Source organism: Nannobrachium achirus (assembly GCF_963921795.1).
Source record: "Nannobrachium achirus genome assembly, chromosome: 19".
NCBI classification, from domain to species: Eukaryota; Metazoa; Chordata; class Actinopteri; order Myctophiformes; family Myctophidae; genus Nannobrachium; species Nannobrachium achirus.
In genome coordinates this window covers 23,723,348-23,746,380 of record NC_137826.1, presented here as the reverse complement: position 1 = coordinate 23,746,380, position 23,033 = coordinate 23,723,348, and the positions used below count along the sequence as shown (strand labels likewise).

Sequence of the window (23,033 nt, the reverse complement as noted above, 5' to 3'; positions counted from 1 at the left end):
TGTAGATTGGCTATTTTCACAATGTTCGCCTCTTGCTTACTGAATATTTGACAGTTTGACCAGTTGGGTATTAAAACGGTCTTGAAAGTCCTTAAATTGTCACTTTATAAATGTGCAGATACCCTGTATACACTTTGTTTACAATTGAGTGAGACTTGGTCTTGTCCGTGGCAAATTCTAGCTTTTCTGTTTTCACACCAATTTAATGTTCTTATTTTATCATAATAACCAATTACTGAACGTCAAGTCTCCAAGTTTTCTTCAGAATATGTATGTCACTGATTTACTACGACACTATGGCACATTATGAGTCCACTAGTACTACAGTAGCCTAGTGGTTCTCAAACGTTTTATTGCAAGGACCACCATAACTCTAAAAGGTGTACAAATGGAACCAAATGGACCTGTGAGGGCTAGCTTTTTATGTTTCTGGTAATATTTGTCACAATAATTGTCGGCTCATTTTGTATGTCCGTGGCAAAAAATTAATTGATAGACAAAAATTACTACCACAAGCCAACATGGCGATGACCCCTGTGTGTGACCTGTCCTGTAGTGTAGTTAAGCGATGCGCGAGTGACGACTTTAAAATAGCGTCCCACTGGAGACACTGACGTTGACAGACAGTAATTCAGCTGGACTGGCGCTATATAACGCTGATGAAATATTTATGAATTTAGTTTGCTTTCATCAGTTACAAATCTATTCAAGCTATTTACATCTAATAAGCGCCTGTGTAATATGATCTCACCAAAACTATGATCAGTTTCTTCACAGTCAGTGAGTTTTAATTTGTCTTCTCTGGGGTCTCAGTCAGGAGGGCATGTGTTTGGTGTAGTGTGAAATGATGATTGTGAAGAAATCTACTTGTACCCTGAAGCACTGGTTCCCAAACACTGGGTCGGGACCCATGTGTGGGTCACAGAACATTTTCTATGGGTCGCGAGAAAATATCCCCCGTTTTGTCTTTTCCAACATTAAAAAAATATATATATTCAAAAGTTTAAACAAAGAAATCACAACTTTTTATCAATTAAACACGTTTCAAAAGTAGTTCATGAATAAAAAGTTTACAAAGTATCAAAGTGACACGTTGTGAGCTTGTAGATCTGCTATTTTCACTAGTTTGAGTCCTGGGATTATTTCTCTTATGAGTCTTGAGCTAAAAGGTTTGGGAACTACTGCTCTAAAGCATCACTGAGAAGCACTATGGGAAATACTTTTCAAATGACTTACAGCTATTTGTTAGGAGCCCCCAGGACAAAGCATTATAAATGCATAATGAATGAAATATGCAATGTTTTGTTTTTAATTATTATTACTCAAGACAAGGCACAGTGAATAAATTACTGTAAGTTAACAGTCTGGTTAGAATGAGTTGAAGAGGTAAATATGGCATCCAATGGAACATAGGAAACAATGATTTTGGCATTGCTATTTTATTAGAATACAGAATGAATTGCTGCTTATATGAACTATAGCAGTGTAGAAATTAATAAAAAGTAATCCACCAAATTGACCATTTAGCATACAGAGATGATCAATGTATAAAAGACAGATACAAATAGATAGTTAAATATAGTATTTGTTTTCTAAATCTATGTAATGACATTCAACCTCAGCCGTACTGTATCGTTTCTCCTCTTTCTGTGCTTAAAGAAGTGATTGTCCAGAACACACTTAACATTGTTGGCAGCATTTTGATATTTCAGTGACTGTGACTACTTTCATGGAAACATCGTTTAGCACAACACATGTTGTCTAAGTACAGTAAAAATAGCTCTATGTAAAGAATACTGACAGACCATAAAAACTGCCATAGGCAAGTAAAAAGAAAAGAAGAAATGCTAGAATTGAGTTCATTCAAAAATCCATAGCCAAGCCAACTTCTCCTTTAATTCTCTAAACTCAAGAATGTCAGCCTGTTCTCTGTTCAGTGTCTCCATTCTCAACTTTCCTATACTGGGGCCCTCAGTTAAGAAACAATACAAATGGTGAATAGACTATCCCCCCTAAAATAATGCAAAAGACAACACACGTATTCATTAGGCTGGCAATATTCACAGATGATTCTTTTCAATATGAGATATCATCAGTCACCATAAAGGTAATTCATATTAACGCAATACTTTCTCTCATACAGGTCTATCTGAAAAAAAAAGAATATTGTGTAAAAGTAATTTTTTTGAAATTTGAAATATTTTAGATACATTGCACATTCATTGAATTATTAAAAAAAATGTTAAAATTTAGATTTTTTATGGAATACCAAAAGTCCATATTTCAAAATATTACAATATTACACAAGACCACTCAAAACAAGGTGTGCCTGCACAAAGGAAATCAACATCTTATCCTGTGTTTCTTATAATAGAGAAATGTCAACCTTCTGAAGTCAGAGTTGCTTGAAGTCCAGTGGGAAGTTTCCGCAGTCAGTTATGATTTGGGGGGGAGGCTCTCTCCATTCCACTCCGAAATTGACTTCTTATTGTCGGAGTGGCGACACTCCCATAGGGGTTAGGTTTACGGTTAGGGTTAGAGATAGGGTTAGTGTCGGAATGGAGACATGTCGGAAAGGAGACATGTCGGAGTGGAGAGATGCACCCGATTTGGGGTGCTATGGCATCTGCTATGCTTTTTTACACAATATTATATTTTTTGGGGGATAGACCTATATCTCTCTGAAAGGCTCATGTAACAATGTATAAATAGCTTCATGAGAACCAGCTTATGATAGACATTGTAATGCTCCAGTGTAACCGCTGTTTCTACCGAATAGCACATTTGAACCATCACTTTAGCTACACATAGATCAGACTAATGGAACAGATGCCAGAACCAGCATGAGCAAATTGATTTAGCTTTTAGCTATAATATCTGAGGTCAACACTGGAAGATTGTGTTCCCAAAGTTTCTCAATTGGACAATCACTCAGTGTTTCTGCTGTTTTAATTTACTCTTTAGTAAACATATCCTATAGACATACGGTATTTCTATTATGAAATGAATGAAGTCTGAAATCTTTGAAACCTCCTTATTATTAATTGTCTAGTATGCCACTTGCACCACACACACTTATTACATATACTGGATAATAATGCTAAATACTGATATGACTTATGAGTGGCATTACATTGCTTTTCCTACATGACAAGACGTATATATTCTAAGGCCTGATTTATACTTAGAGATTCATCTACAGTACACGCTCATAGCGCATAGTGTTGCAATTTGTGAGCTGTGAGATCTGATATTTCCGGTGCACGACGACACAGCACACGACTAAGTATAAATATGATCAACTGATCAGAGAAATGCTGCTGTACTCATATGATTATAGTGACAGACAGGTTTGCTCAGTAAACGTTACTGGAAAAGTGAATAAGGCGTTCTTTGCACACACTGCCAAATGGGACAAATATTGAGCCAGAATTTCTCGACTTCTTTTCTTTTATTATTGTAATTTATTTTCTTTAATTTTTTATTTTTTACAAAATGTAAACAAGTCCACGCAACGCTGTGATATGTAGCTAGAAATCGGTTCAACCTAGCCTTGTCATTTGGCATTCAATTATTTCTATTAACGAATTTTCTTGGCTATAATAGTCCAGCTTTACTGTACTTTATCACCAATATCCTTTCTCTAAAAATAGGTCAAGGTGAAACAAGTTGTTCCTGCAGGACAGATTTTAAGCCAAAGTTATTCTTCATCTCACAATGAAGTATAAATCATGTTTCATTCTGAATTGTCAAACAGGTTAGGGTTAGGTCAAAAAAAATGTAAGCAACTGCCTCTGGTATTATCAGATTTGAGATTTGTATTTTCATTTGGCACGAGTTGGTGCCAGGTAGGGCATTCCCGAATAGGGATTTTTAGTATTCGAATTATTCAACCTCAAAGTATTCGAATAGTCGAATATTCGACAGGACTGGCCAAACTGTCAAATATTAAGTAAGCAAGAGGCGAACATTGTTGCGAGGCGTTGTGAGCATGTAGATCTGCTATTTTCACAATATTTATCTGCGTAACCGAGTCACATCAAATGTAATACCTACAATTCCGAGTGCTTGTCAGGGTGGGGGTCCTCAGTTCAAATATATTTATTTTGGGTGTCACAGCCTAAAAAGGTTTGAGTACCCCTGGTATAGAGCATTAACAAATTCATCCAAAAGGGGCGTTGAAAAAAAAAAAAGCGAATATTCGACTTCGGTGAACAACGTCGAATAGTGACTTTGATATTCGAATATTCGAATATTTGGTGAATGCCCTAGTGCCAGGGCATCATTGCCTTGACTTGACTTTGATCCGTAGACCCCACACAGAGATTCCAGCCTGCACCAACCGAATCACAGTTTTGCACTTCTGTTATCTCTGTGTTACATTAGCCTGGGATCCAGACTGATTGCTACATTCTGCGTTTGTTTTTTTTGTTTGTTTTTTCAGTGAGAAAAAGACGAATGTAGAGAATCAGTGTGGATTTGAGGCTAGTGTTACATTAGTGTTACATTGCTTCAGATGTTCTCTGTAATGATAATGACTTGATTCGTAAAAGCTCCAAAATGCTTGATACTTTTAGTACAATTAAAACAACCATCGCCATTTTATAGATGTCTATTGTCTAAAAAACACTTTGAAATTCAATCACATTTAACTTATGATTATATATACAGTATATATATATCGTTTTATTTTATATGATTTCCACTTCCCACTATGGAAGTATGTCAAAAATCATCTAGCCTGTTTTCAACCAATGAATACTACTAGTCGTTTGATTATGTTCATAAATAGCCCCTAATGTATTCCGTACATGTTTGGAGACTCACAGTGAATACGTGACTGCACTAGATCTGAGAGCAGTGTGGGATAAACTTCAGCCCTTCAGAAATATTGTCAAATCAATCATATATAACGGGTCAAAGGCAACACAAGCTCTTTTTTTTTCTTTGACATTACTCCTTCAAAACATCACACATCCAGCCATCCAGTGGCAGTGTGTGGTCTAAAGCAACACAACAACAGTAGTCGTTGTAAAGTCCCCCTCTGTGCAATGGTCCTGCTTTCTTCTGGATTCATCCATTCTTGAACGGTGTACACAATAATACAGACAGTATGTTTCTACACACAAAGCACTTGTATGTCTATAGTTCTACAAGGACGTTTACTGTTACTGACTGGATCAATCCTTGTAACTTCTGGCAAACATTACAAAAGATCCATCCACGCATTTCCTCATATGTTTGCCACGGTGTACATGGCGGTCTGCAGGTCAGGAGTTAAGAAGTTGGGCTTATTCAATGGCTACAGCTGTAAAAAAAAAAAAAAAAAAAAAAGAAGAAAAAAAGAAAGAAAAAAAAGTTTACATTCACAGCATCAAATGTCCTCCCTGGTTGACTTTCAGGGTTAATTGTGGGCTGAACCAAGGCCAATGATGCAACTAAGACACGGGATGAAGGAAGAGTGATTCTTCTGTCATCTCTTTTAGGCCATTTTGTGTTTGTCTCTTGGTCTTCTCTCCACTGTTAGAAGCTCACCAAGTTGTACACCATACTAAAAGAAAAAAGAAAGAAAGAAAAGAAAACTGGAAGCGATAATAATGCTAACATTATTCTTTGTGATAACATACAGTACATTTATCAGACTAACGGTTTGCATTTATATAATTTATAGTCTAAATATCAATTTGCCATCAGTTCCTTAGTCTTGTCTAATCGTAATACATATACTTACCTGTATAGATAGTAGAAGAAAGACACCAGGTAGAAACCTAGCTTACACCAGGACTCCTTCTGGCAGTAGTTGAGAATATCTGCATTCATCACACTGACAGGATCATACATCACCTCAGAACCATCTGCTGGCCGATGGAAATATCTTCAAGAGACACAGGATAGTCCTATAGTTAGGTTTTTATCGCTCTGTTCAATTTGATGAAAGATAAAAGAAGGCCCACCACGCACACTGAGGATCCCTTAAGTGCACTGCAAGTAAAAGGGAGCTACTGCAGACTTCAGAGCTTCTTTTATCTTTGGTTCAAGCACCTGTGTGCAAATGATTTGTTGATGTGTACAACTACTACTGTGTACTGTTTGATACAATCTTGTTCCTTATCACAGGAGATTTTTCTTGCATAATTTTCTGTACAACTTCACAAACCTACACTGGGATAAGGATGGTAACAGTGGACCACGGTTATTATACTGTAGTTAAGTAAAGCTAAAATAAATTAAGTGAAGATGAAGACTAGAGTTTAGAAAGAAATCACACCTGTGAGAAGTGAGCAGTGCTCAGCTCACTTCGCATGGTATCAAACAAGACACATGTGCATATCTCCTTGTATGGGCTGTTCTGTCCGTGACATTAGTTATCTCCATACATGGAGTTCCGTGCTCATTCCGTGCTCCTAAAAAAAAGCCAGACGCTCAAAAATTACTGGAACTATATTGTATGCTTACAACACTAATTCAAACTAGAAATACTGTTCCTACGTAGGCTCGCATGTACACCATGTATGGGCACAAAGATTCCTTTGGCTGCACCTCATTGGCTAAGGGCCTTTGTACTGTCGAGGAGAACTTGACTGATAGATTACGTCATTTTTGAGGAGAACTTGATAGATAAATAATGAAGATAACATAGTGTTCTCGCTTTTAGAAAGCCCACTTTTTTTCTTTTTTTTTTTAATATGACAATATATATATGTCTGTCAATTTGGTCAAACGTGTCAACACAACAAGCATGAGTAGGTATTTAGAAATCTACGCAGGCATGTGTGAATGGTCTGTAGCAAATACCTCAGCAACCATTGGGAACATTATTGTTATCATAAACTAAAACTGACAAGAAAACGAAACTAAAACTTTAAATAATAAAAACCTTACTGAAACCCACTGCGGAAACGAATTGAATCTAAACAGAATTTTGAAGAAAAACAAACAAAAGAAAAAATAGAAAGGGGCGCTCTTCTGAGCAAATATCTATCTGCACCAGGCTGGGTGGTGTACGTAATGGGTTGCAGCCGTCAGAACCTGAGGAGGCTATGCGGGAATATGTATATGTTCTACAATATACAGTTGAACTTTTCACATTTGTGCCACCACCTATGGCAGGAGTGAATTGCCTTTTTGGCAGTGCACGCTATTAGAGGCCCCTCAACATGCGATTCCAATGTGTTGCATTCATGATAAACATACCGTTTTTTTTGTTAGAATTGGAAAGTAATTACAGCGGGGGGAAAAAATCACAAAACTATAATAACAGCTGTGGGCTGAGTGAAAATGATGAGAATGGCTATTCACATTCAACTGAAAAACGTGTTGACACTTTTCATTTCACTTGAACCGAGTCATTTTCAACACCTGTGTGCCAGTAAGTACATTATAAATGAAGCATTCCGTACCTCCACAGATGGTAGAACAGCAGGGGGATGTTTAGGCCCAGTGTGACCCACTCTCCAGCGCACATGAACATTAGGCAGAAGAGCCCGTGTATGGAATACTCTGGTACCACCAGCTGAGAGCACACAGGATGGCAGGTGACACATGCTGAAATATAGACAATGATCTTTCTTTCTCTTTGGCTCTGTCTGTCTGTCTGTCTGTCTGTCTGTCTGTCTGTCTGTCTGTCTGTCTGTCTGTCTGTCGGTGAGTCTCCCTCTCTCTCTCACACATACTGTACACACATATGCATAATTGTAAAATTTCATGTAGTAACAATCTTTGATAGCCAATTAATATTATTATTTGGGATTCTTTTGGAGCATGCATGATGACTATTACTGTAGTGCATTTTAACCTAAACACGGTAGTGTGTACTGAGAAAAGGTTTTGGGTGGTGCAAAACAAGCAAGAATGCAATTTAGTTTGAAAGATAAAGTAAATCATCAGGTTTGGCAAATAGCAAGGAAAAGGGAGTTCAGCTATTTTGTCGTGTTGCTATGATTCATCACAGTGAATCATTGCAATTGTTAGCATGATTAGAGTGCTCCTATGTCGCACATCCACCACCCTCAGTCTCCCCAGGTATAATTACTCACCTTTCGAAGCAGGTTGCAGATTCTTTCAATGTTGAGAATTCTTTCCCTCTGAGGATGGAGAATATAAATCATCGATTTACATTATTTATTACCACACATATAATTTCCTTGCTAATAATGAAGTATCTATCTATCTGTCTGTCTGCCTGCCTGCCCGCCTAGGTAGGCCTAGGTAGATAGATAGATAGATAGAGAGAGAGAGAGAGAGAGAGAGAGAGAGAGAGAGAGAGAGAGAGAGAGTGAGTATTATACGGTATATCATCCATCCAGCTACTTCCCCAAATGGACCCATTAGGGTGTATAGGATAAAAGTCACAGAATGGTGATATTCAAAATCAGATCATATTAATGGCAAGGACCCCCATCTCAAAATATGTTGTTCCAGGGACCGCCAGAAGAAAAGGTTTGAGTTACAAAAGTAAAACATAAAAGACAAAAACACAAATAAACAAACTAATTGCATGTGCACCCCATTATTTAAATGTGTAATATCCACATATGTTCACATACAGATAATACTAATAACAACAACAACAACAATATTAATATCTTAGATTAGATTTCTTACTGCTCTGGTGGGGTTACACTGATCAATGGGGTTCTTGAAGTCGGTGCGGAGCTCATCAAATGCAGTGATCTGAAAGACATGGGTAAGTTTGTTTAATTGATGGTTCATTTTGTATGCAGTGTATGCAAATATAGAAGACATAAGACGTCAGACCGCACACAAAAGGACTGTAAGATTTGCAGCATTCATGTCCTGCAGTATAAACAATTAATCCATATCTAAGCTTGCCATATCCTTTCTCAGAATAACAGATTTGTATCCCATATCTGGACAGTATGAAGGAGAAATAGGTGCTTCTGAGCTTTTTGTCAGAGAATTGTCAATTTGAACACTATTTAACAACAAAAAAGCTGCTACACTCTGTGGTCCTTTATAGAAATGTCTGGAAAGATGTTGAGGTGAGTACGGACAAACAGTAAAACTCTATATCGTCACTGTCGGGCAGAAACCTTGTATCTCCAACTTTCAAATTTGTGTGTTTTTTTGCAAAGTAAAGCCCTGCTTCATCAGACAAGGACATCGCACAAAAGTAGTGAAAACAGCAGATCTGCAAGCACACAACGCCTCGCAACCGTGAGGCGTTGTCTGTTTTCACTAGTTTAAATCGTTTTTAAACGGATAAATGCAAAACGAACGGTTCTGGACGTACAAGGTTTTCACCCGACAACGACGATATTCTTAGTTGACTGGAGTCCCCCATGCGCTCTGTACTAGGGGCCCTCCTTTACCCCCTCTAGGCTAAATACCTTCACTGGAACCAGTCAATCTAAAAGCTCACAACGTGGCACATTGCGCGTTGTATTGAATGCTCGCCTATTTTCCCTGAATGCCCAAAGGTTAAAGCAAAGGAGGCTATTGATTTATGTCAGGGAGATATACAGTAAGCCTCTGAAATTGCTGGCTAATTAATTGGCTGCTCCGTGTAAGGTGAGGTGAGAATCAGACAGGACTGTTTGCACCTCTGTGATGAAGCACAATAGGAACATTGATTCAAGGTGCTTTGATCTGCCAGCAATATATAATCACCAGAATTCAGCCTTCTTTATCGTTATACTACTTCTGTCAGAGAAGCTCTAATCTGAATCATAATTATTCACTGCTGTTCACCAGTTTCATCAGTTCAACTTTCAAAACAATGAGTTTAATATTCACGCTTTGCTGAAGAGCAGCATGCGCTGGTGAAGAAGGTGACGGTGGACAGATTAAGTGATTAAGCCGCCTCCGCCTCTGGACCCCTGCACAAGTGCTCCACAGCAGGTCAGATCCCACCACTGCCACTCTCATTTGCCTCCCACTCACCCAGGGGCGTCACAAGGGGTAGGAAAGTGGGACTGAGTTACTAGGGCCCAAGTTGGAGGGGCCCTAGTAACTTTAGCTATTGAAAAATAGCAGATATACAAGCTCACAGCGCGGCACCGAGTGCCGCGCTGCAAGCTTGTAGATCTGCTATTTTTGAAAAGTCGTGAAAATGTGTGCAAATCTTTGAATATATGTATTTTTTAAGCGAACGTTTGTGACTCAAATTTTGCTTCTGGGGTGTCCCTGGAACTAAATATTTTGAGATGGGGGTCCGTGGCTAAATACATATAATTTTGGGGTCCTTCACATGAAAAGGTTTGCGCACCACTGACATGGAAACATAGGTTTCTTGCACACATTTTCACAATTTTTCAAAAATAGCAGATCTACAAGCTCGCAGCTGTGAGCTTGTATATCTGCTATTTTTCACTGGTTAACATTCATGGGGGGCCCACAGTGAATCCTTGTACCCAGGGCCCAGAATTTGGTGTGACGCCCATGCACTCACCCTCTCCCTCCCAGCTTTCTATAGTGCAGAGTAAATAACACCCCAGAGTGAAGAGGACCACCCGCCTACCCATGACCAGAGGCAGACACTGATTGTACAGTAGGCTACTGTATGTGTCTGTATCTGTATTACATCAGCAATATCTGATTTGAGAAAAAAATCTCCAAGGCAGTGGTTCTCAAACGTTTTCATATCAAGGACCCCCAAATTAATATGAATTTGGCCACGGACCCCCCACCTGAAAATATTTTTTACCACTGAGCCTCACACGCCTATTCAAAAATATTTTTATTTTTTATTTTTTGGGAAATAGCAGATCTACACTCTCACAATGCATCTCATCCTAACACAAAGTGAGCGTGTAGATCTGCTATTTTCAAATAGTCGACGTATTTACAGCCTGTATAGGTTTAAAGTGATTCATCTGATTGTGATGCTATATTAACTCATTTTCCAGGGGACCCCCTTCAAGGATCCCTGGGGGTCCCCGGACCATACTTCGAGAACCCACTGCATGCTCTAAGGAAGGTTCTTGCCCCCTAATAGCATGAATATCACGTTCTGTGGTCTATTTCACACTCGTCTCTGTTGTAAACAGATGCAGTTTCCATGGCGACACGGTCAGACCCCCTCAGCGGGCACCATGGTTACTATAGCAGGGAACAAGTGATGGTATTGGTCGAAAAGGCACATAGAAATGGGGGGGAGCTCTACCCATGGATGGAAGCAGGTGGTGGTGCTGATGGTGGGGATCAACATCATAGTTTGATAAGCTTTCAATCACATGGTTCATTGCCTAGACACGCCCCCATACATGCAGTCTCATTAGCATCTCTCTCACAGTGACTGACTCATACTCAGTCTAACCCACTTGGTCGATTCAATCATGAGTAAATACATTTAGTCATTTCAAGGCATTTTTTTTGGTGCTCATTTGTGTTTCACACTATTAGCATCTCATCGTATTGAGAGAGCTGATGCTGGAGTTGGGTGGCATTTGGCATGTGTGGAGGTGAGGGTTGCGTGTTGAATACTGAACATGCATATATATCTCCAGGGACGCCTGTGCAAATTCCAGTCCTGCAGACAGACACTGACAGGTGCATAACAATCTGTCCCTGAGATTGGTCATGATTATTATCACGTTATATCGCTTGTTATACTAATACAGCATGTTAAATGCTGTTCTAAATCCATTAAATCTGCAGGTACAGCATGGCATGCAAGCATCTTGGCATAAGAGCGACCAGGGTCAGAAAACCATCCAATGTTGCATCTTAAAATATCTCTTCTGTACCCTTTCAATTGCAGATGCGTGGGAGAGAACATGCAGAACTCTTGCTGGGCTGCAATGCACCTGTTTCATTTTTGCATGTTGGTGCCAGAGTGCACAGTGAACAAACAATAATCATTTAATTGCGACCGTAGGTCGCAGTTACTTGCACTCCTATACTATCCAAACCTCCACCGGCCGTCCGTCCGTCTGTCCCTCCGTCTGTTTGTCACGTCACTCGTCACACGTCACACTTTTGCTCTGCTCATATGTCTCCGCAACCGTTGCCCCGATCCATGCCAGATTTTACACACACACTCCTTGCCTGCCAAACTACAACCTCCAAGGACCCCCGGAGCTCCAGGGACCCCCAAGTCCCTGGGGGACCCCCAACCTCCACTGGCCGTCCGTCTGTCCCTCCGTCTGTCCATCACGTCACTCGTCACACGTCACACTTTTGCTCTGCTCATATCTCCACAACCGTTGCCCCGATCCATGCCAGATTTTGCACACACACTCCTTGCCTGCCAAACTACAACCTCCAAGGACCCCCGGAGCTCCAGGGACCCCCAAGTCCCTGGGGGACCCCCAGGTGTAAAAAATGACCAAATGTGCAAAAATGACCAAATGACCACCCCAACGGGGCTGCTCACGGGGAATTCCCGGGGACCACCGACTCCTGGTGCTCCAGAACGGATGCAAAAGTGGTGGCGCCCCCAGTGGAGGACCCCCTCCACTGCAGCTCACATAAAATGCCTTAACTCGGGCTAGGAGCGACCGGGAGAGCCGGGGCCGGTACCTATTCGTCCGCCTCGGCGGCGCGGAGACCCCACCCCTCATTTCTCACATGGCCCTCTTCTAGCGCCACCATGAGGCCGATTCTTGCAAAACACATTTTTGGACACTGCTCCTACAATTTTTGCCCTAAAATCACGCAAATCGGTACACAGTATGTCTACACTCATTTCATCAACTTGGATCTGTCCCATATAGCGCCACCTTCAGGCCGATTTTTTAAAACACATTTTTGGACACTGCTCCTACAATCTTTGCCCTAAAATCACGCAAATCACTACACAGTATGTCTACACTCATCTCATCAACATGGATCTGTCCCATTTAGCGCCACCTTCAGGCCGATTTTTTAAAACAAATTTTTCGACACTGCTCCTACAGATTTTGCCCTAAAATCACACAAATCGGTACACAGTATGTCTACACTCATGTCATCAACATGGACCTGTCCCATATAGCGCCACCATCAGGCCGATTTTTTCAAACACATTTTTGGACACTGCTCCTACAGATTTTGCCCTAAAATCACACAAATCGGTACACAGTATGTCTACACTCATCTCATCAACATGGACCTGTCCCATTTAGCGCCACCTTCAGGCCGATTTTTTAAAACACATTTTTGGACACCTACAGATTTTGCCCTAAAATCACGCAAATCGCACAGTATCTCTACAGTCATGTAATCAAAACGCATCGGTCCCATCTAGCGCCACCATCAGGACTATTTTGGAAAAACACATTTTTGGTGTAATTCTGGAGATAAGCGGTCGCTTATCTCCCGATTAGGGAGTCTTACTGGTAATAAATGATACATCTTCGTTTCTTCTTTCATGTTCTTATACTGGCTCTTCCCTCTTATATGATCCGTTAGCATCAAAGGTACTTTGTCGGGGGGCGCCGCTGGCCTACTGGTCCAGGCGCATACCACTTAGGCATTGCCACATAGGCATGGATGACTGTGTCACTGGTTCGATTCCCCATCCGGACGACCTTTGCCGCATGTCGCTCCCCATCTCTCCCCCCATTTCCTCTCAGTCTACTGTCTTATCCAATAAAGGCATAAAAAGCCCCCAAAAAAACGAATGTTCAAAAGATACCGTGTCCGGGCCGGGGCCCTATGGGTCTGACATTGTGTTGTTTACTTGCGCAAGCAGAGCGTGCAAGTACAGCGATCAGGTAGGTAGATAGGTATGTATGTATGTCTCTTGTTTAAGACCGTAGGCTAGCCCAATCAGGCACCAGCATCTCTGGCAACGTCATCATTAACAGGCAATGAGGGACCAGTATTCCTTGTGATCCCAGTGGCGGCCACTAAGTGGAGAAGGCACAGTAGCCTCTCATTGGCCCACTGACTTGTTTATCATCTGAATACCAGCCTAGTAGCGCAATCACAGGCTACTGCCACTCTGCCAGGAGTCTCACCTAAAAAAAAACAGCTGATACAAGCCCACAACGCGTTGCGGCAGCGGCGCGTTGTGGGCTTGTATCAGCTGTTTTACGTTTGTTGTAGATCTTTTATGTTCGGTTTACGCCGGTTGTGGTGGGCCGGTCTAGGTCAAGATGCCAGGGCCGAATTGATGTCCTGCCCTGTCACTGAATCTCATTGGCAAACCAACCACCCCACCACCACATCCCAGATCACACCAAACCCTAAAGCTAACCCCCTCTAAACACAACCACTTTTAACTTGATACCTTAAATTACCATAATATATACCTCGTATTAGGCATCTCTGATTTAAGATGTCTAGACACAGCTATTTGAACATTAGGCCCCAAACTTAGTTTGGCTCCACTCGCCTTAGACTTTACAAAGCACCATAGGCGACGCTGCTGGTTCAGATTCAGAGCCACTCTGAAATAAATAAACCTTGCAGGCCTATTAAAGTACACCTGTTTGATTTGTGTGTGTGTGTGTGTGTGTGTGTGTGTGTGTGTGTGTGCGTGCGTGCGTGCGTGCGTGCGTGCGTGCGTGCGTGCGTGCGTGCGTGCGTGGGGTCAGAGTGCACACAGCAGAACTCACCTGCCAGATGACGAAGAAGATGAGTGCGGCACACAGCACCAGGGTCAGCATGTAGCAAAAGGCCGCAAAGGTGAACGCCATGGCTGAGCTCGCCAGCCTGAAGACGGGATGATCGAAAGAGAGAGAGAGGGAACTTTGTCCCTACTCGCTCTCTCTCTCTGTTAGGGACTCTCCCTCTCTCTCTCCTGATATAGCTTGTCCTCCCACCTTCCCAGCAGGAGGTTAGTGGTATCTTGCTCTGTCCTCTCTCTCCTCACCCTGACCCAGACATACTGTACTGTACAGGTAGGGTTGAGAGTCTGTAGTGTCTGGCCAATGGCGAAGCAGCCGCTGAGGAGAGCCAGAGAATCCTCAACTTATTCTGTAGTATTGTGTGCTCACTGTTTCGTCAAAGTATTTGGATCTACGTTTTACGATTGCCACATCCTCCCCTTTTCCCCCACCAGCCAGGAGGGAAGGGGGTGAGGGGAAGCGTTGGCATTTCTCTCTCCCTCAAATAAATAAAATAAGGTGTTTTCAGAAAGCTCTCGGAGGCTCTGCGTTCACAGCTGCAGCTCTTCTTTGCTCTGGAGATGCACACCTTTTTTTCAATTTCAATTTCAATTTCAGCTTCCCTCTCCCTAGAGTTTCTCTCTACAGTAGCCTACAGAGCCAACAAATCTTGTTCACAGGGACACAACAACCAAAAGTGTCTCACTGACACCCTGACAAAAACAAACACAGGCTTCCTCTGATGTTCTCTCTCTCTCAGTGGGGTTCAACGGCATTCCTCTTCAAAAAATGTCACAAAGTTTTATTTTATATTGGGCTAGATAGTATGTGGTCGAGTTGTTTTGTTGTACAATCAAGTATGTGTGGTGTGTTAAGATATATGCAAAAACACACTATATATATTATATATAGATATTGCAAGACATATTTCAAAAACAAGAGGAAATGGCATTGGTTTCCTTTTCATGTTTCGGTGAAAAGCCGTGAGTTATGATTATAGGTATCTATCAGGTTACGGAATGCAAATAATTAGCCTCTGTCAATACTGTACACATATTGCACTTCTATTAAACAATACTAAAGAATTCTAGTCACTGACAGCTCATTTTGTAAACAGCTACAGATGACCAAGTCACTGACACCCAATTGTGTAACAAGTATACATTGCCAAGATTTAAATATTCAATATCCATGTTAAATGAAATTTTATTTTACACAGACTAGTTGTCATATCTCAAAAAACCTATCCAATTAGTATGGATCAATATTTCAGCTGACCTTATTAAACAAGGAGAGAATACCTGCAGCTGGTTGTAGATGTGTCATTCAAATGAGATATTCCACGCTCTTGCTGCCAAACTCTGACTCTGTCAATCTGGGTCGACACCATGTCTGACTGCTCTGATTTTGCATCTCTCCCTCTCTCCCTCAGCAGTATTGCTTGATGTTTGTTTTGGTTATTGTTTTTTACCTCTACCCAAGATATTAATCAAACAAAATATACTGTACACAAGCTAGGAAATCGACTGCATGCTGACAAGGGATGTGTTCTCTCAAATGAAATCTCCACAACGTGTTGAAGTTCTGACGAATGCACCTACTGTATACTGTATCTCTCGTCCCTTCCCTCCTCCTTTATCTTCCAAACCTCCTTCGTCTTATTTTGGCTCTCTCGCTCTCTGGGTCTCTCAAAGAAAAGAAAAGAAAAGGAAAGCACAGCAGGGATTTCGAAGAGGGAAAAAGGGAATTTGAAAGGGGACCCTGTCTGTCTACGTACGTTTCTCTGCCTGTTCCCCTTTTCCCTCTGACTTCAGCATCAATATGTTCTGTCACGCCAGATGTTCTAATGAGCCATCCAATAGCATCTCTCATTTTCTCTCTCTTTTCATTCTCTACCTCTCTCTCTCTCTCGCTCTCTCTCTCCCCCTCCCCCCATCCCTCCCTCCCTCTCTCTCTCTCTCTGTCTCTCTCTCTGTCTGTCTGTCTGTCTCTCTCTCCTACTCTTGCATTTACACATTTCCATAATTTGAGGGGTCCCCCATCAATCAGTTCCCCCTTATGTCTGCATCCTTGTTTCCCTCTCCATATGTTTTACGCTCCCATCTGTACACATATATAATAACATTAATGGCTGGTGGTCATCCATCATTTTCTTCACTTGCTACTTTTATAATCTTTTCTGATGATACTGACTTATACTGTATGTTGATAATGTTGGACCCCAACCATACTAACACTGCCCCCTAGTGTTGCACGACCCACTTTTCCCAATAATAATAATAATACCTCACATCACACACATGTGCTAATATCTTTCTTAGATCTGGGCAGATCTGAGTGCACTGCAATCTTTACCATGTTGTCTATCTATTACTAGCCTATAGTAATAAATAGTTACTACATTCAAAAGCATCTTACCAAATCTCAGCATCGAATTCAAGCTAATCCTAGATTTAAATTGGCTAAAGGGAGGGCGTCCCAGCCAGCAGCACCAAACAAACCCAGCATAAAAGAATCTGACAAAGCCCCCGACAGGCCGACACTATGACTATGACGTCTTCAATAATGTTCATTATGGTACCATAATAGAGGGTATGCGCGTGACATCATCATCATCATACCAGGAAGTTATGCAGGAACGCCTGAGTGGCAAAAAACTACTTTCTGGTCTTGACAGCCCAAACATCCACACAGGAAAGTCCTGTCTGATTGCATTAAACGACGTTAAACGCTGTAAAACTCACATTGCCACTCACTTTGCCACTCGATTAATAATATGAAGATGGGTGAAGTGCTCCTTTAAAAGTATATATATTTGTTCATAAAAAATGTAATTGTCCCTTGACCTCCTGCAGTTTGCCTCTCAGGCAAACATTTCTCTGAAAGCCTGGTAGGCGAGGTTAGGCAAACATTGGTGTGGAGTGGATGATGACATCATGTTCCGAACGGCCACCCACAAGACCTGACATATTGACCATAACACTAACCATGATACTGACAATGTTATGATACTGACATGATACTTACATTATTCGGACAATGATACTGATATGATACTGACATGATACTGATATGATACAGACCTGATACTTACACCAGTAAGACACCCTAAGGGCGAGAAGCAACCTCGCCCTAAAGGGCAAGGTCACACACATGGGTACATGCACATGGGCGCTTTGGCATGTATACCCTTCTGCTGAGCTGGTCGAGTCATCACTGTGATGTCAGAACAGGTCAGCTATTTCCATACAGTATTATGGAGTTTGTGAGGTCAGATGTAGAGGTATTGACCATCTCCATATATGGAGATCTAGGTGATGATCCAGTCGTCTCCATGTATGGATATCCAGGGTTTGATGAGGTCAGTGTCGTGATCTTCATATATAGAGATCCAGGTGATGATAGTCAGCAGACTTTGATTTGCAAATTAATTCTGTCTTGGCCATATACTATATACAGTATGGATCGTCCACATATGGGCATTGCCAAATATGGGCTTGTTACTGATGACATCAGGGATCTCCATATATGGACATAAAAGGGACAATGAATTAATTTGCAAGTGTGACTCATGTCACACAACCACACTGGATAGACTGACAATATGTATATATATGGGCATTCCCAGATATGGGCTTAATATTGATGGGCATAAAAGGGTTTCTATTAGTGTGGTTTCCCTAACAGGGCATCATCTGGGAATCAGATGTAGAGGTCAGCTCCATATATGGAGATCTAGGTGATGTATGGATATCCACGGTTTGATGAGGTCAGTGTCGTGATCTTCATATATGGATATCCAGCTGATAGTCAGCAGTCTTGACAGTCAACAATGTGATGTCAGGTCAGCTATTCATGGCTTGCATTTGTAGTCCTACACCAGCCATGTTGAGGACCAACACAGGTGTTCTGATTGTCGTAGAACTGCCGGTTTCCATAGTAAACTGCGACCTACAGTCGCAATGATAATTTCTGACCATGATACTGACATGATACTGATACTGACGTCATACTGTTATGGCCTGGCTCCAAGACCATAACAAAAATTGGGAAACAACAACGAGGATATGCAAAAAGTTGTGATGCATTTATTAACAAATTATGAAAAAGTTTCCAACTCAAAAAGGCAGGGAAACATGCTGCACTTTTAACTGAGAGGAAGGGCCCCCAACTCCCATTATCATCCGTGGGGATGGTTGAATTTTGACATTCAGAAGACTACAGTACGTATACTGTATGAAAATAGCAACAGAGCTCGAAGGGCATGAAAAACAAACAGCTAGACAAGAACACAAACAGAAACAGAATATAATTCCATATCCCACTCCCAGCTCTACAACGTAAAGTTATTATTAACAACAACAATATTGTTATTCTGGTCATCTAGATCAAACACACTGCAGCTCCAAGTGGCCCCTCATTTGTTATTAATATGATAGCATAATGAGCCACACATGAAAGGCAATTGCATCACACTGCAGAAAATATTTGGGAGAGAGTACAGTTGAAAAAGACTGCAATGAAACCCCAGTGTAAGACTCTAGACTAGAGCCTTATGCTGAAATGCTTCCATAAGATACTAGGGTATTTTATTAATAATGTATTTAAGAAACTCACTCAACCAAGGCCATGTAACCCTAACCCTAACCCAGTATAAATCAATATTCTATAATCTATATATCACCATACAGTATTACAATATGCAAATTTGTATTGATTCTATATTGATATACTGCTTGAGCTAGTGCTGTAGATCTCAGAGTACCTCTCAGTATAATTCGTTTACGGTGAGATGATGAAAAGGAGTGAAGGAAGCAGTGGTCTGAAGTAACTAAGTACATTTACTTAAGTACTTTTTGAGGTATTTTTCAGGTACTTTTTTCCAATTTTCTATACTTTTACTTCCACTCCACTTCAATTATTTGAAAACTTTAGTTGCTAGTTACTTTGAAATATTATTACAAAACATACATTAACCACTTCAGCCCGATTACAACTTGAAAATAGCCGATCTACAACCTCACAGTGCGTTGCCATGCAACACATTGTGAGCTTGTAGATCTGCTACATTCAAAGGATTTGTAATACATTTTATCCATTTGAAAGCTTTTCTGCATGATGATTACTTTGATGAAGTAGATGCCAATGCTTTCATAACTTTACTCTAGTACATTTTGAAATCTGGACTTATTTCTACATTGCAGTATTGATACTTTTACTTAAGTAAATAAAGATTCATGACTTTTTCCACCACTGGGAGGAAGAGAGTTCCTGCGGGATTCAATCCAAAGCCCATAGAGGCAGAGAGAAGGACCTTCAATGAACTCTACACAATAATCAGGTCACATATTTATTACACATTTGAGTCTAACAATGTCTGATCAAATTAACCACAAGATGGCGACATAATACAAAGTAGAAGCAGACGAGGCTTGAAAGGTCTTTCTTACTTATATGGTTTAATTGAGGCAAAGCAATGTTTTCACAGATTCCCCACATTTCCACATAGGCAGCCTGTTCACCCCAGGGGAGCTACTTAGAATTCTGGACCGCATGACAGCATGACACTCAAGACTCAATAAAAGATCTATATAAACCACAGAATCTTGGAAGGCTGCTGTCAGCCTGTGGCCCCTGGGAATCTTCCATACTTTTCACCCATATGCAGAACTTTTTGGACACCTTTCTGTGGGACTAGAGTACTTTGGGGCAGTAGTAACAATTGAGCTGGGAAATGGCACGACCATCCCCTTAAAATAGCATATACAATATCATATTATCTGAGACTTTTTTGGTTTTGGTTCTTATTGATACAAGGCAAGCCAAGTTTATTTGTATATATATCTCATACAGCAACAAGGTAATTCAAAGTGCTTTAGACAAAGCATTAGACAACACTTAGTTGTTCACCTTGTGCTACCTCATGAAATCCCTGGGGGTAATCAAAGACCCCATCCACCCCCACAACAGCCTGCCCACCCTGTTGGCATAAGGGAAGAGTACAGGATCCTCGACGCTGACACAACCCTTCTTCCCCCAGGCCATGATACTGACATGATACTGACCATGATACTAACCATGACACTGACCATGATACTGACATGATACTTACTTTATATGAGTTTAAAAAAGCATCTCAATTGAAACAAGCCATAGGCTTTTTTGGGTATATCCTTTTATTTGACCTTGTACCAGTGAACTGTACTGTCATGAAACTGTACCTTTTCCTATGCAAACCTCTTCAATCAATCAATCAATCAATCAATCAATCAATACTAACCATGATACTGACCATGACACTGACCATGATACTAATGATACCGGTATGATACTGACATGATACCGACCATGCCACTGACCATGATAATGACCATGATACTAACCATGATACTGAACATAATACTGACCATGATACTAACCATGTGGCATTGATCCGACATTTCATTGTTCCTACATTCCATTAGTCCGAATCTGGTGAATGTCAACCTGGTGAAAATACTATGCCTATAACCTAACCCTAACCCTAACCTCAGTAAAACTATGCCTAAACCTAAACCTAACCCTAAAACCTAACCCTAACCAAATTAGGACTAATGAGATGTAGGAATAATGAGATGTAGGACTTATGGGCAGTCCCCGATACTGACCATGATACTGACCATGATGATACGGACCATGATACTGACCATGATAATGACCATGATAATGACCATGATAATGACCATGATACTGACCATGATACTGACCATGATACTGACCATGATACTGACCATGATAATGACCATGATAATGACCATGATACTGACCATGATACTGACCATGATGATACGGACCATGATACTGACCATGATAATGACCATGATAATGACCATGATACTGACCATGATAATGACCATGATACTGACCATGATAAGGACCATGATACTGACCATGATACTGACCATGATAATGACCATGATAATGACCATGATAATGACCATGATACTGACCATGATAATGACCATGATACTGTGACTATTGAATGGTTCTCTAACGTAAGATCATGCCTAACTACACTAGTTTATAGGCTGTTTTGTTGCGAATTGCACCTTTTGTAAGCAAGTTACATTATTATGTGTCCCTTTTAAATGTAACTAAATCATACTATGGACACAAGAAAATGACATTGACCCACATAAAGTATGTTAATTCACTCACTTCTTCAGATCTATAATACTGCAGATATGGTCAGCAGTTCTTTATCCTTCTTTATCTTGGTTTGGTTCTTAGCTCTTGTCTGTTGTTTCATTTTCACTGCTGTTGCTTCCGTGACACCTGAATTTCCCTCCGAGGATCAATAAAGTTTTACATGATCTATTCTTATATTGTTGTGTCCCAGGTCTAAATCAGCCTCTGCAATGAAAACAAGCAGTACTCTGGAGTTGAGAAACAGTTCACTATGTGGACTGCCTTATATCTGGACATAATGCAGTGCTATATGCAAGGCCTCTGTAAAGCAAGTATTGCCATGTGAGCCCATTGCTGTTTTAATACCACACTCTTGCAGGCATAAAACTTTTATATCCCTGATGGAGGAGCAATTACAACATTTTATTAATATGAATAAAAATTCAGTTCAAAGAAGACCCACGGGTGATGTGGTAAGCAGTCAAGGGTTCTAATTCTATCTTCTTTTCAAATATATAATACCGTAAATCCCAATCCAATATAAATAAATCCGAATTCAATATAAATGAATCAAGTAGAATATCTGCATTGGAAGCTAAACTGCCACTTTTAGAAGCAAAAATGCATGCTGACATCTCTCCTCAAGTCTCCCTTGAATAGGAAATGGTCAGAAAATAATTCAATTTTCTTGAAAGAACACATGCTGTGTTCATCCAAAGACCTCACTATCATTTTCAGGGCACCCACCCAAATCGCCTTCTTGATCATGAACAGTTTTCCAACATTTTGTCCATTAGATTGGATGACAGCTTTAACCCTTCAGTTGCCTCAGTTGGATTCTGTTTCAAGGGCATCACTTGATGCCCCCTACATACTGAAAAACTCTTAAAAGGAGGAAATCAGCTGTTTTTGATGGAATACCTTCTGAATTCCTTGTGTCATTCTGGTCTCATGTAGGACCATTATTATTGGAGAAACAAATAAGGCCAAGTCTCCTGCAGTCAGCCCAAACATGCGAGTTAAGGGTAGTCCTGTACCCTACCTCGATCAGGTACAGCCACCGAATCCCTGCCAGCTTTTATCCGTCAGTGATGCACCAGGTCTTTGTCGTGCTAGGCTTTCTATCTCAAATGCCCCCTCAAACTCCTGGCACAGTAAGCTCCAGATGGATGATCTTCTTTCCAAAAGGATAATTCAAATGAAAAATTCTCATTTTCAAATGAACCATTTTAAAGCATAGGCTAATATCCTTTGAGAGGACTGATGGTGTTGAACTGTGACAAGACTGATTTTATGGATTTGAATGAGGACAAGTAATGCATTGTAATCGTTACGTTTTGGTATTTGGTAAGTATTTCTATTTTAAATTTG

The 23,033-nt window shown here is 40.7% G+C and overlaps 1 protein-coding gene across 1 annotated transcript; it reads right to left on the bottom strand.

Annotated features, from left to right (window-relative positions):
• Window positions 1-5,523: 5,523 nt before the first annotated feature.
• Window positions 5,524-14,585, bottom strand: cnih2 (cornichon family AMPA receptor auxiliary protein 2; the record flags this gene model as incomplete). Its single annotated transcript, XM_080748845.1, has 6 exons — window positions 5,524-5,551; window positions 5,732-5,875; window positions 7,401-7,513; window positions 8,037-8,084; window positions 8,605-8,673; window positions 14,505-14,585. The coding sequence occupies 6 exons, from the start codon at window positions 14,583-14,585 to the stop codon at window positions 5,524-5,526; spliced, it is 483 nt and encodes a 160-aa protein (XP_080604971.1).
• Window positions 14,586-23,033: the final 8,448 nt, after the last annotated feature.